We start from the raw sequence: 13,658 nt of genomic DNA, 5'->3' as shown, positions 1-13,658 counted from the left end.
AGGATATGTTATTGCATCTAGATTTTAAAATAATGGATGAAGGACCTTTGTGACTCTCTAATAATAGAAAACTCGCATAATTATGAATTGTATAACTCACAATTATTTTGTATGGATTTCATACCTTTTACGTGAAAGTTCAGCGCATTGCACCGGACTCATAAAAGTTGTATAACTAAGCTTTTTTCTAAATGAATTAATTGGTTAACAAAATTTCATCATTTTAAAATCATAGATTTTCTTTAAATACAACGAGGAAAAATAAATTTGTGTTAAATTTTTTATTTATGAGATTCAGACATATTATCTCTCACTTACAAGTGAAAATAAATATCAATAGATGGTGTATTAATATTCAACTATTGGTACGAAAAAATTATATTGAGTCCACATATTTTCCCATGAACAAACGAAGACATATATATGATATGTACAAAGTGAATGAGAATAGATGTTGCTAGACCAAATAATCACGTGCAACATTAGTTGAATTTAGTTCTAAATTAAATTCCTTAAATTATTAACATTTAACCAACATGAAGACAAAAAACACATTTGTTATAACTTTAAATTACATATGTATTTAAAGCTCAAAAACGGTTGTATTGGGTGCATGCACATACTTTGGCCAGACTGGCAAAATACAACTCATACCGTAATTGAAAATACCAAATATAGAGCAAATGACGCCTAAAACTACGATGTTCCTATCTCTTTTATCTTTTAATTTAGTGACATTTCTTTTTCGACATTAGAAGTATTTCAATAAAAAAAATTCAAAATTCATGTTCTAGTACCAATAACTGGTACACACAACGATTAATTACTCAATACACTAGACACAGTGTACTTAGCTGTAAAAACGAATGTTTGACCCAATCTGGAATTACGTTGAAATTATTTAATTTTGTTGAACAAAAAATGTTTTGAAATTCCAAAAAGATATCCTTTCTTCTTATCTAGGACTAGGACCAATACTTAACGTCAGATACCTAATTAGGCACCAAAATTCCTATCGTGATTTGCATAAATAACCCTCAATGGAGACCCACCAAAGACTCACTAGTCACTAGAGCACCCTAATCCCTCTCTCCCTCTCTCTCTCTCTCTCTCTCTCTCTCCCCATCATGTGGTCACCATGGCTGAAATCACCGAGCAGGGTGCACACAAACAAACCAGCGCGGTCACAGAGGAGCTTTTCCTGCTCATCCTTCAAAGACATCCAAAACCTCTGCAAACCCGAACCCGAATCCGAGGTCCTAAGCCCGCGGAGCGCTTCCATTTTGCACCGGGTCAAAATATCCACCTCGGTCCTTCGCTTGTGGGCCCACCGAAACGCGACTCCACCAGACGCCGACCAGCGCGTGGTAATCTACTACACCAGCCTCCGCGTCGTCCGCAGGACCTTCGAGGACTGCAAAGCCGTCCGATCCATTCTCCGCGGATTTCGCGTCCCCATCGACGAGCGAGATCTGTCTATGGACGGGAAGTTCCTGGACGAGCTGCAGGTGATTACAGGGAACAAGACCCTGACTCTGCCGATGGTTTTCATTGGCGGGCTCTTCATTGGTGGGGCCGAGGAGGTCATACAGCTCCACGACAGAGGAGAATTGAAGAGGCTGATCGAACGGCTACCAGTGGTAGACTCCAGAGCGTGCGATTTGTGTGGAGGGCTGAGATTTGTTCTCTGTCAGACGTGTGATGGGAGCCATAAGGTCTATTTTGAGAAGATTGGGTTTAAACCTTGTACAGCATGCAACGTCAACGGTCTGATTATGTGCCCTTCGTGTGCTCCGGTGCGGCGGCGCCACAGAGAATTCTAGATTTTAATTTTTCCCCATTCGATTAATTAAGTGAACTGAAAAAAAAAAAAAAAAAAGAACACAGTTTGCGTTTTTTTTTGGGTGTTAATTTGCTTAGTTTTGGGGGAATATGAATTGATAATTAATTGAACTTATAATTTTTATTCTATCTAGCTAATTAAGTTGGAATTTTGTTATTTTTTGAGGAACATCGAATTGTCCTGTTCGATTTTTTGTTGAATGAAATTCTCTTTATTTCATGCAAAGAACAACTACAACCAAATGTTGTCTTATTAAACGAGGTCGGCTGTATGAATCATAAAATGCTGATGCGCTCAATTTTGCACTAAGACTTCCGTTAACTCTAAGTACTTCATATTTTTTCTTAAAGTTTATTTCCATGTTTTCTTAAGTTTTCCAGAGCCTTCATCTCATAGTTTCATCTTCAATTGGAGTATATGTAGGTCTTTGATTCATGTGTCCAAACTACTTTAACTGATTTTCTCTCATCTTATCTTCAATTGCGACCACTCATATGTTACTTTAAATTTCTTTAATGAAACATTCTCATCTCCGCTACACTCATTGTTGCTTTTTGACCGTTCAACATTCCATATTATAAAAAAATTGTTGATTATATTACCCTCCTATAAAGTCAATTTCTTTTATGCACGAAATTAAATTTTGTAAGAAAAAAGTTTGAATTTGTTGCTTTTGTCGGAATTCCTATTTTTCCAATGTAAACGGGTAATGAATTGCCTTCAAATTAAAGTGAAAAAAAAATATCAACATTGTACAAGAAGTTGTATGTTTGATTCATCCCTCTCCTCTCCAATATTGCTTCTTTAATCTCTTCATTTCAAAGACATCTTTTGTGTGCAAATCAAAAGCGCGTGAGCGTGTAGCAAGATGATAGTGTCTAGAATTTAAGAAGGCGTTGGTGTGTCATTTAGTACTACAGTTTAGTGATATTCCTCTTCACTTGTAAGTGAGAGGTCTTAAGTTCGATTATCTCCAAATGCGAATTTGAATCACATTATTGCTCGTCCATTGTAAGACTAAACCAAATTTTTTCTTTTATATAGACAATATTGTTTGGATTTTTAAGTCAATGAATGAAGACATTGGATAAATAGGGTAAAATGAGGCTATATTGTATTCGGTAAGATACGCAATTCATATATTACCAAAACTGCACCGAACCGTTTCGGACTTTTAAAAAATCATCCAAATTATCCTTTTTTGGAAATCCCACCAACTACCAAAGTGTTTAGTAATTATCTTTTCTTTTTCATTTCTTAATTTTCTAACATACTCGATATGTTTTAAAATATTACACAACTTAATATTATTTACACACATAAAACATATTACGTCATTCCCTAATACAGGTGGATCCTGTAAATAATGATATAATCACAACAATTATCAAAAAGTTTGTCAACTCAATTTTGTATCTAATTAGAACCTTCTCTATCTATAATGCATGATATCTAATGCTAGTGAAAACCGCCGAGCACTTGGACTAGAGAATGCGACTGAGAAGCGCAATGACTGAAAGCATTTTTAGAGAATATTTTTGGGTTCTAAAAACATTTAAAGTGATTTTTTGCAAGAAGCACTAGTTGTGTGTTTCTTGTAGAAAATATTTTAAGTGGTTTTCCAAGATTAACTTGACTTTTTATTTAAGATTGGTTCAAAATACATTTTCACAAAAAGTGTCTTCATCCATTTTAAAAACTATTTCGGACAATCTCTTAGCTTCTCGAACAAGACAACTGAAGCTGAAAAAAAAAAGAATCATCTGGCATACACATTTCAAGTGTCATCTTGTTTGGAATTTCAGTAAATTTTCCTATACAAGAATGAGAAATTAGGTTTTCATCCATCTTTTTGCCACCACATTGATTAAAATCTTATTCATTTTCAATTTTTTTTATCAAGGTCCTTAGGTTGTAATAAATGTCATTAATTATTTCTAAATATATTCATTTAGTGTTAGAAATGTTACATTTGATATATTTATATTTATGGCTAAATTTTTTATCATATATTTTTATTTTTATTTTGTACCCATTTTTAATTTGCAACCTTTTTTTTTTTTTTTTAATTTTTACCAATTTTGTTTTTAGTTTCATTTGTACCCATATATTAATTTCTTTTTATGCCCATATTTTTAAAGTTTTATTTGTATTTGTACCCATTTTTAATTTTGCTAAATGTACCCATGCTAATTATATGTATTTATTTTATGTTTTAAAATATATCAATAGTTATTTTTAAAAATATGTTGGTAATTATGTGGTTACATTATTTTCTTGCTATAATTTTGTGAAGAACAATATTACTAATATTTATTTTTAAGTATTTATTATATTTTAAAAATATTTTAGAATTTGTTTAAATTTCATAATATGTGGGACATTAAATCATAAATGCGTGAATTAAATCTCATTAATGATGTTAAGGACCTCGATAAAAATATTTAAACAAACAAGATTTCAGTCTAACAATTAAGTTGATTAGGGACCGGAACCAAAATGACCCTAAAAAGAATTATGCATGAACAAAGCTAGGATTGAACTTTTAACCAAAAAAAAAAGAAATTCTCAATGGGTTAAATCAATTAAATTACGATTTATTATTAATTTAGGATCCTTTCATATCCATTTTAATTAAAATTTTGTATGAAGTTGAGATTTTAATGTATTTAATATGGTTGTACTTATTAATTTAGGATCCTTTCATCTCCATTTTAATCAAAATTTTGTATGAAGTTGAGATTTTAATGTATTTAATATGGTTGTACTTATTAATTTAGGATCCTTTCAGATCCATTTTAATTAAAATTTTGTATGAAGTTGAGATTTTAATGTATTTAATATGGTTGTACTCCTCATCAAGCTAGAAACGCTCTTTTGTATGATTCTATAATTCTCCGGTGTTACTGAGCCTTCTCATTAAATTAAATACATTTTTACCTAAAAAAAAAGGTTTAATACCCAAATAAGAAACCATAGAAATAGGAATGATTTATTATTGGGCTAATGGCCTTCACGTAGTGGCGGTTGGCATGCAACTTAGTAGCTCGCACGTCCGACAAGATCAGCTTGTGTCGTCAAATATACCATATAAACCAACCTATAAATACCATCCCATCCAATCACTCTTCATCCAACCCAGCTTTTCTGCTAAGCACTTTTAAAATAAGCTCCTGCAGTCCTTTCCCTAACCCCCAAGAAATGGCAAGGAGGAGCTTCATAATCTTCATCTCCTCCCTCCTCCTCATCTCCCTCTCCTTCCCATCCGCAACCGCCAGCGACTACTCCCCGGAAACCCCCGAGCAAACGGAGAAAGTGGTGGTGGAAGGCGTGGTGTACTGCCAGAGCTGTGACCGCTACGGAACATCGTCCTTGGCCGGGGCCGAGCCCATTCCTTCGGCGAAAATCAGCGTCATCTGCAAGAATCACAAGGGCCAAGTCAGCTTCTACAAGTCTTTTGTGGCGGACGTTAAGGGCTACTTCTACGCACAGCTTGAAGGGTTTAAAGTTGGACAACATCTTTTGGACCATCCACTCCATGGATGCAAGGTGAAGCTTGTTTCTTCTCCCCTGGCAAAGTGCAGTGAGCTCACCAATGTCAATTACGGGCTCTATGGCGCCCCGCTTCGTTACGAGGACAAGAGGTTGTGGGGGAGGAACTATGAGGCTGTTGTGTATGCTGCCGGGCCTCTGGCTTTCCGTCCTTCTTATTGCCCTACTACTCACTCTTGATTCGGAACACTGGGTTTTCGCTGATCAATTTTCATCCTAAAGTTAACCTTTGCTACTTCTGTTTTCCATTTTTTTTCAATTTGTTTTGAAAATGTTACGGTGTCTGAAAATTTGTTTTGTTTCTTGAATAAACTGGTTTTGTACTGCAAAGTGATGAAATGACATGTTTCATTTATTTCTTTATCCGTTCTTTGTAAGATAAACTATGGGATGCGGGAAAGTTAAAGCACCTGACAGTGAGAGATTGACTTAAGATATTATCATCGTGACTTCCTAGATTTCCTAAGTGCCCAAAAGTTCTCATTTTTTGGATTATGTAGAAAATAGGGGACAAAATTCATGATTGTAGGCACAAATAGGTCAAACTAAAATTGGAAACTAGGATAGCACAAATCTGTTTACTTTAAGATTTCCAAAATTCAAGTACAATGGATGAATGGGGAAGTAAAGTAACACAGCTCAATACATTTGCTACAACAACAAACCCGAAAATCTGCAGCACGCACACACATAGCAGTTGCAATTCTTCCTAGAAGTCCAGGGGCATTCCAAACATCTTATTGATCTCATCCATGGCCTCCTTTGTTGTTACAGTGGCCTCGAACAAATCTGAATCTCTTGATCTCTGCGGTAAATCAGGCATTTTCTGCTCTTGCTTTTGGTTCAAGTTATCATCAGGAAGTATAGAAAACCCAGCAAAATCTTCTTTCCTATCAAGTCCTCTTTCCTGCCTTTTCACTCTCCTCTTTCTTACAAATTCCATTGGCTTCCCAAACATGTTGTTGATATCATCCATGGCTTCCTTTAGGTTGATTGTAGGGTCAACCAAACCATGGTGGCAGGCATTTTCCACCTCCTCTGGCTCATCCGAAATGGTGGCCCCAACAAACCTACAAACCATTGTATCCTCCCTGAACCTCGGTCGAGATGAGCCTCCAACATCCAAATCACCGGAACTTTCACCTGGAAAATCTTTTGGATTTGGAAACACGAATACATTTCCATGTGAAGCAGGTGAGGTAGAATCATCTGTCGGGTTTCCGATGTCACTCTGATCAGGGCTATCTTTGTCGTCATTATCATCATCGATGAAAATGTTTAAAGGTTCTTGGTGAGACTGGTGGGTAGCAGTTCTACTCAATTCTCCCTTATTATTATCTGATTTCCTCCCTCCATTATCTAAGTTGTCATCAACAAATACTTGGAATCCACTGTCCACAGTATTGTGCTTCGGTTGGGATTGTCGAGATCTTCTGCTAATGGGAGCCGTCTCTAAAGGCTCTCGAAACATGTCATTGATGGCGCTCATGGCCTCTTTCATGTTTATAGTAGGATCCACCAATCCATGGTGACACGCATCTTCCGCTTCAGGCTTTCCAACAATGGCAGTGTCTACAAACTTCACCACAACTGTATCATCGCCGCCAAACATTTTCGGTTCCTCTGACCCTCTTCCAGAAGTCACTTGATGCTCACTTCTACACGGATCATGTTGGGATTCTATAGGCCTGGGGCCGATCCTGCAGGCATTTTCTTTGTTCCCTTCTCCATTTGGAGGGATAGTCCTATCTGACAGAGGCCTTTTCGAGGTCCTCTTTTCCTGGCAATGCATAACAGTTTTCTACAGTTAAAAGGAGTGCTAACAACACAAACTACAATCCCTATACACCAAGAAGAAGATTAATAAACTACCTGGTTTCTGTGTCTCCTGTGTCTCTCCATTCGTTGAAGGAACTGCTCGTACGACTTCTCTAACGCTCCAATGGGCTCTGCAAGGCTGTTTGGAAGTTTATAAGATGTAAGGTAGCAGCAGTTCAATTTTCAGAAATGTACGTACACAGAAACCCTTATAGTAGCTATTGCAATTTTAAGAGTTTGTAGTCCAATTCAAACCATTACATCAAAGAAGGCAACTGATTTACAAAAAGGCACTATATCCATGTTCAACAAACTGGGAAAAGAAAATGTGTCCAGTTTCATTGATAACGTACTTTAGCTCGATACACTAAACTTTGATACAAACAATTTTGGAAGAGGGCAATTGAAGGCAAGACCTCCGATGCAAGGTTAAACGCTCTTAACTGCTTAAGTTACAAGTCCCCTCACTCCACTAGAGGTTGGAGCATTCAAATTACTGCCACATATAGCCCGAATCCAGACTTGTACAATACATATGAATAGATTGGCATCTAACCTACATATTAGCTAAACAACATATCCAAGCTAGCAAACACTTACGAATTCGGTACAAGGTTTGTTTCCCCTATATGTTGATAGCACCACTAGACATTCAATGAAAACAAATGCTGAAGTCTGAACACTTACTTTTGCACTCCCAAGTGGTACATCTTCTCAGCTTCCTCAAATTTCTTGTTCTTTTCATAGTAGAGAGCATATGCCTGGTAGAACAAAGAGTGCTTTGTCCCGATTTGATTCGCCTCCATTGTTCTCAACAGAGCTCTCGGATCATCGACAAAATCCATCTACTCCACAAAACAAACATAAAAAATTGGAAAACCCCGAATCGAACCCATTGCACTTCTCTCCCTCAATTTTCCCAGTAACAAAACAATTTCTAAGAATCAGTAAAAATCCAAAATTCCCAGAAGAAACTGGCAATCACGAAGAAGGGGGTAGGAAAGTTACCAACTTTAACCAAACTCGAATGTAGCGCAAATCATTTCGGTATCGTCGATCGGACTCGAACGTCTGCGCACACTTCTGCAAGAATCGAGGAAGCTTCTCCTTCAGAGTATGAGGCAGGAGTGAGTCGTTCATTTTTCGAATCCCTCTGCAACCACAACGTGAAATCGAATGGGTTAAACAGTAGAATGGTAACTGATAGCGAGGAAGAGATGGAGGTGGCGAGAGCGTACCTTAGCCATGGGAGAAGAGGGTCTTTGCCGGAGTAGGTTTTGACGTCGGAGATTAGGGAGGTGAAAAGATCGTTGTTCGACATGGTGGTAGTGGTGGTGGAGGTGGAGGAGGAGCAGGGAGGTTTTATTTGAATTTTTCAAATAAGGAGCTCTCCAGCGCAAGGTCCCGGCAAATGGACCGGGGAAAGCCCAGTCCTAAATTGGTTTTGGTGGGCTTGAGACTGAGGCCCAACTAAATTAGAGTTGGACTTTGTGAGAGACATTTTGGAGTATTACGTTTACACTGCTGACTGAAATTCTTAATTCACGTCTTGTATTATGAGAGCAAAGCTAAAGTTAATATGCTATTGACATATGACATAGTATTAATGAATAGAAAGAGTATCACTTACAACATACGAATAATAAGATAATGAAGCTTGACTCATATAATATACGATTGCGTAGGTGGTGATGGTGATTCACGCTATTAGAGTAATTGGTATTTGTTGAATGTCAAGTATGATTGAAGGTTTTTTTTTTCTTCTTTCTATTTCGAAGTTTTGTCCTAAGTAGTTTTCTCAGAAGGTTTTTTACCGAGCTTACATTACGTTTTCTTTCAGTTTGCTGTTTTCTCTTTGAAAGTTAATGTATTTTATTTTTGAGATGGTTTTTGTAAAATATTTTATATTACGTTTTATAACATTCAATTATATAATATGTCTTTTAATTAAGACGCAACTCTAATTTCAGAAATTATGAATCAATTTCTCAAGTACTTTTCAATAAAAAAAAATCATTTCAAGAATATTACGTTACAAAAAAATTCCGACCCGCGAAAGCCCAACAGAAAGAGAGTAGGCCTCACACAATCACACCCACTGCTGCAAGTCACTGCTGAGTGGCCTTCAAAATTCATCAGCGCCGCCGCTCGTTTTGCCCCTTTTCCCAAACCGCCGCCTTCCGTCCTCCCTAATCTCTCTCCCTATGGAAAAATCCGACTCCGAAACTCAAAACCCTAAGGACGACCGCGACGAGGAACCTCACTCCAATGTCAACGGCACAGTCGACGGCGACCCCGAACCCGACGAAATCGATGACGAAATCGACGAAGAGGAAGAGGAAGACGACGACGAGGAGCCACCTCTGCCACGAAAGCCTCTCTCTCAGGAGGCGCGGTTGCGCGCGGAGAAGTCCAAGCTAGAGAACCTGGTCCAGCGGATGTCGACCGAGCGAGTCGATCTGAGGGTCCACGACGTTCTGATCAAGGGCAACACGAAGACGAAGGAGCATTTGATCGAGGCCGAGCTGGCGGGGATTAAGAAGGCCACCACCATGCAAGAGCTGCTCGAGGCCGCCGCAATTGCAAATGCGAAGCTTCAGCAGCTTGAAATATTCGATGCGGTTCGGATCACGCTCGATTCTGGCCCGCCGGAGCTGCCTGGAACTACCAATGTTATTGTGGAGGTCGTCGAAACTAAGAGCCCGATTTCTGGCGAAATCGGTGCTTACACGAAGCCGGCGGTACGTTTTTTGTTGCTATATGCTTCATATAATTGTATATATTGGTTTGGTTTGCTGAATTGGTGAGATTAGGGTTTAGTACGTAGAACTACCACAGACTGCGTGGTTGCTGAGAAATTGGAGGAAATGGAAATCTGGATGATATTAACTAGGGAGAGTTGAAATTAAATTCGTCCGCGTATGCTGTACAATTACTTGCATATATGGGCGTGAAATAGATGGCATGCGTTGTAAATTTTAAATCCCGCATCGATACCAATATACTGGTAAAACCTCTCTATATCTGCTGCTCCCAGTTTTTCCGTTCGAAGGATCATATGATATTATAATACTAGGAGGTGGGATTAAGTGATGAATGCAAATGTGGGAGCTTAAAGCCATAATATGTTATGTTCTCTTGTTTCGTAAATGTGAACAGATGCATAAGCATGGTACCCATCATATGATTTACAGAGTTGTGTAATGTTTTTGTAGGCTAGGTCATGGACTGCTGAAGGAACACTTAAGTTCAAAAATCTGCTCGGATATGGGGATTTGTGGGATAGTTCTTTGGCATATGGGCCCAACCAAACGTCGGAGTTAAGTGCTGGTCTGTTTTTGCCCAGGTTCAAAGGGTTTGTAACTCCAGTGACGGCACGAGCGTTCCTGCTTTCCCAAGATTGGGTGGAATTCTCTTCTTATAAAGAGCGCATGATGGGGCTCTCTCTTGGACTGATTTCATCAAAACACCATGATTTGGCATACAATCTGGGTTGGCGAACCCTAGCAGATCCATCACAATTGGCCTCAAGGTCAATAAGAAGGCAGCTCGGCCATGGATTACTTTCTTCAATCAAATACACATTTAAGAATGATAGGAGAAATTCACCTTTGAGGCCAACTCGAGGTTACTCATTTGTTTCAACGAGTCATATTGGTGGCATTGCACCTGATCATCGAAGCACGAGGTTTTTGCGTCAGGTTTAGTACACATTCTCTTCTTTGTTTTGATTCTGTTGATTACCAAGCCACTATCTGTCTGTAATTGAACTGGCATGTGCTCTGCTATTTCACTTATATTTGGGTCATGGAGTTATTTTGGTCAAATGTTCAAAAAGATGGAATTATATTATCTGTATACTGTTGTTCTTGTCGCATATGTGACTATGGAAATTTTAGTTTCTTTTTGAGCCGAACTTAGGAGGGAAAAGGGAAAAAAAAAAAAATTTAATTTATATGTGTTGTTCATGTTAAATCTTTTGGTTGACACCTGCTTAAGAGATCTATAAATGTTATTAATCTTACTTTCATGTTTAGATTATTAATGATAGAATGTTTCCCAGAATTGTCATTGCATAATGAGATATTTCTAATATTTCTTATCTGGGTTGGTTCTTCTATTTCATATTCTTGAACGATGACCATGACTGCAGTCCTTTTTTTCTAGTAGGCCATCTTGGAAGAGACCATGTTGAGGACTTAATACATTATTCAGATACAACCTGTTCATTTTCTTGTATATTACTGATACTCTTTGCTACTCATAACAGAAGCAGAACATGAAAAGAAAAACAACGAGACCATTCTATTCTCTACCGTGTTTTATCTTTATATTTTGAAATTAAGAAACCCAATATTATCGTTTGCTAATTAGAGATTTCAAACTCTGACAATCTGTATTATGAAGCTTTCTTTGTCCTGTAGTAAATTTGTGTGCATTGTTATGTTGCAGCTTGATTCAAGGTAGTGAAAAGTAGCAGCTTCTTAATGCCAATGGATATGTGGCCTTTTGCTTTAAGTCAGATGATTTATATTTAAGGCTAAATGTGGATAATGTAAAGAACCAATTTAAAGATTGATTTTGACCCCCTTTCTACTTATTCTCTAGACCTATTAGTTATTATGCTGATTAACTTTCTTCTCTTACTGTATGCTACAGGAGTTCGATCTTCGTTATGCGGTTCCATTAGGATTTTATCATGCTGCACTTAATTTTGGGATCTCCGCAGGAGTTATTTTTCCATGGGGGAGTGGATTCTTGAACAAGCCCTCATCCCTTCCAGAGCGGTTCTTCCTGGGTGGTGATTTCTCTCCAGTTTGCACTGTTGGGGGCCCTACAACAGTGTGGGGATTCAAGACAAGGGGACTAGGCCCCACTGAACCAAGAAGGCATGTCGGAGATAATTCTAATGAGGAGAATTCAGAATCCCCTGGAAGAGATTCTGTTGGCGGAGATCTTGCTGTTTCTGCGTTTGCAGACATTTCATTTGATCTTCCACTTCGCTGGTTAAAACAACATGGAGTGCATGGTCATATTTTTGCAGGTGCAGGGAATCTGGCGAAATTGACGGAGAACGAATTCCGAAACTTTTCTGCCCCGAAGTTCCTTCAGTCATTTCGAAGTTCTGTGGGAGCAGGGATTGTTGTCCCTACCAAATTCTTCCGCCTAGAGGTTAGCTATTTAATCTGATTTTGATGTAAAAATTTGAGATAGGAAATTCATGGTACAGATACTTCTTGCATCCGTGATTTGTATTGTATGAGATAGATTGGATGCAGTAACGGGCATAAGGATCCTCTTTCTTCAAAATGGGTTTTTCTTTCATGGTCTTATCTGCTTTTATACTGGGTGTCTGGGGAAAACAATCTAATTTTATTACATGGTGATTACGATTCAGGAATGCTTCTGAAATCTTTGGAAAATGGTTATATGATTAAATGGATCTTGTAAACAATCTGTTCTTGTTCGAGTCTCATCACAGTTAAACTCATCTGAAGGGGATACATGTAATGCATGCCTGTTTTCATTTGTGTTTGTGTGTTGTTTTGCCCCGAGTTCATGTATTTGCTTGGTTCCTAGTTTTTATTTGGTTGCCTGGTTAGCAAGATCCCTATTGTCTCAGGGTTTAACAAGCTCGTTTTTTGTTGTCAGTGCAACTACTACTATATACTGAAGCAATTTGAGCATGACCGTGGGAAGACTGGCTTTCGCTTCAGCATCTCAGCTCCGTCATAGAATCTGGGAATTTTTTCTTCTTGTGATATTTGATGTCCGGCTAAACTTGAGGTCAGGTATCTGAGTTCTTTTTTTCCTTTTGGATTGACAGCCCTGCCTATTTTCTGAGAATCTTAGTTCAGACAGAATTACAAGTTTTCCGTTTTATACTTTCAACTTCTTAGACTAAGATTTGAGGAAGCATGGTGCTTTGATGATGCACATAAGAAGAAAAATAACATGAGATTTCCGGTGCTCGAACATATAAACACGGTGATTAAAACTGTTGAGAAAATCCTGAAATTGTCTATTTTTTCCAATGAATATTTTCATACTCATTTATTTCCCTCCGTATGTTAATCACATCTTCTTGCCCAAGTAAGTTGAATATAAATCTGCTATTGACCATTTAAGTCTTGTGTTGCTTGTCACGATCTACGGAAACAATTTAGGACCAAAGTTACGTTTCATCGCAGCGAAACCCTTTGGCCGGAGATTGAACTACTCTCTCTCTTTTTTTTTTCTTTCTTTTATAGGGTAATCAAACTCATAAATGCTCTACAATCCCCTTGCAACTTTCTCTTTTAGTTGATGTCATTTTATATGTGCATGTGGCAATTTTGTCTACACCCTTTCGGAAATTCCTCCGTCCGGATGATCTTGCTGTTGTGTTTTTTCTTTTTGGCTTGCTTAGGGTTTCCAGGTCATTTAGACGGAGAAATTTCCGAAA

General features: G+C 38.0%; 4 protein-coding genes across 4 annotated transcripts; 3 read left to right on the top strand and 1 right to left on the bottom strand.

The window, feature by feature from the left end:
* Positions 1 to 1,050: 1,050 nt before the first annotated feature.
* LOC137734468 (uncharacterized protein At5g39865) lies at positions 1,051 to 1,967 on the top strand. The gene has a single exon (XM_068473729.2). It carries the CDS (start codon positions 1,128 to 1,130, stop codon positions 1,821 to 1,823), a length of 696 nt encoding a protein of 231 aa, XP_068329830.2. The 5' UTR covers positions 1,051 to 1,127; the 3' UTR covers positions 1,824 to 1,967.
* A 3,024-nt stretch (positions 1,968 to 4,991) lies between these two features.
* On the top strand, positions 4,992 to 5,758 carry LOC137734465 (non-classical arabinogalactan protein 30-like). Its single transcript, XM_068473726.2, has one exon. The coding sequence runs from the start codon at positions 5,045 to 5,047 to the stop codon at positions 5,573 to 5,575; it is 531 nt and encodes a 176-aa protein (XP_068329827.1). The 5' UTR covers positions 4,992 to 5,044; the 3' UTR covers positions 5,576 to 5,758.
* A 201-nt stretch (positions 5,759 to 5,959) lies between these two features.
* LOC137735762 (Mad3/BUB1 homology region 1) lies at positions 5,960 to 8,601 on the bottom strand. The gene is made up of 5 exons (XM_068475207.2): positions 8,452 to 8,601; positions 8,222 to 8,366; positions 7,901 to 8,058; positions 7,268 to 7,352; positions 5,960 to 7,175 (listed from the first exon to the last, which is right to left on the bottom strand). Exons 1-5 carry the CDS (start codon positions 8,532 to 8,534, stop codon positions 6,105 to 6,107), a joined length of 1,542 nt encoding a protein of 513 aa, XP_068331308.2. The 5' UTR covers positions 8,535 to 8,601; the 3' UTR covers positions 5,960 to 6,104.
* A 574-nt stretch (positions 8,602 to 9,175) lies between these two features.
* Positions 9,176 to 13,274, top strand: LOC137734650 (Outer membrane OMP85 family protein). The gene is made up of 4 exons (XM_068473903.2): positions 9,176 to 9,954; positions 10,429 to 10,914; positions 11,873 to 12,385; positions 12,866 to 13,274. The coding sequence occupies exons 1-4, from the start codon at positions 9,418 to 9,420 to the stop codon at positions 12,947 to 12,949; spliced, it is 1,620 nt and encodes a 539-aa protein (XP_068330004.2). The 5' UTR covers positions 9,176 to 9,417; the 3' UTR covers positions 12,950 to 13,274.
* Positions 13,275 to 13,658: the final 384 nt, after the last annotated feature.

This window comes from Pyrus communis, chromosome 7, assembly GCF_041283825.1.
Source record: "Pyrus communis isolate YQ-2024b chromosome 7, ASM4128382v1, whole genome shotgun sequence".
Lineage (NCBI taxonomy): Eukaryota > Viridiplantae > Streptophyta > Magnoliopsida > Rosales > Rosaceae > Pyrus > Pyrus communis.
This window is presented reverse-complemented; position numbering and strand designations above follow the sequence as displayed.

What these genes read in the sequence shown, in the direction of transcription:
- LOC137734465 (XM_068473726.2), top strand. Translation starts at nt 5,045, where the DNA reads ATGGCAAGGAGGAGCTTCATAATCTTCATCTCCTCCCTCCTCCTCATC.
- LOC137735762 (XM_068475207.2), bottom strand. Translation starts at nt 8,534, where the DNA reads ATGTCGAACAACGATCTTTTCACCTCCCTAATCTCCGACGTCAAAACC. An exon ending in CCTCTTCTCCCATGGCTAAG is followed by an intron (nt 8,367 to 8,451) that starts GTACGCTCTCGC and finishes TTGTGGTTGCAG; the next exon opens with AGGGATTCGAAAAATGAACG. An exon ending in TACCACTTGGGAGTGCAAAA is followed by an intron (nt 7,353 to 7,900) that starts GTAAGTGTTCAG and finishes ACTTCCAAACAG; the next exon opens with CCTTGCAGAGCCCATTGGAG.
- LOC137734468 (XM_068473729.2), top strand. Translation starts at nt 1,128, where the DNA reads ATGTGGTCACCATGGCTGAAATCACCGAGCAGGGTGCACACAAACAAA.
- LOC137734650 (XM_068473903.2), top strand. Translation starts at nt 9,418, where the DNA reads ATGGAAAAATCCGACTCCGAAACTCAAAACCCTAAGGACGACCGCGAC. An exon ending in GTGCTTACACGAAGCCGGCG is followed by an intron (nt 9,955 to 10,428) that starts GTACGTTTTTTG and finishes ATGTTTTTGTAG; the next exon opens with GCTAGGTCATGGACTGCTGA. An exon ending in GCACGAGGTTTTTGCGTCAG is followed by an intron (nt 10,915 to 11,872) that starts GTTTAGTACACA and finishes TGTATGCTACAG; the next exon opens with GAGTTCGATCTTCGTTATGC.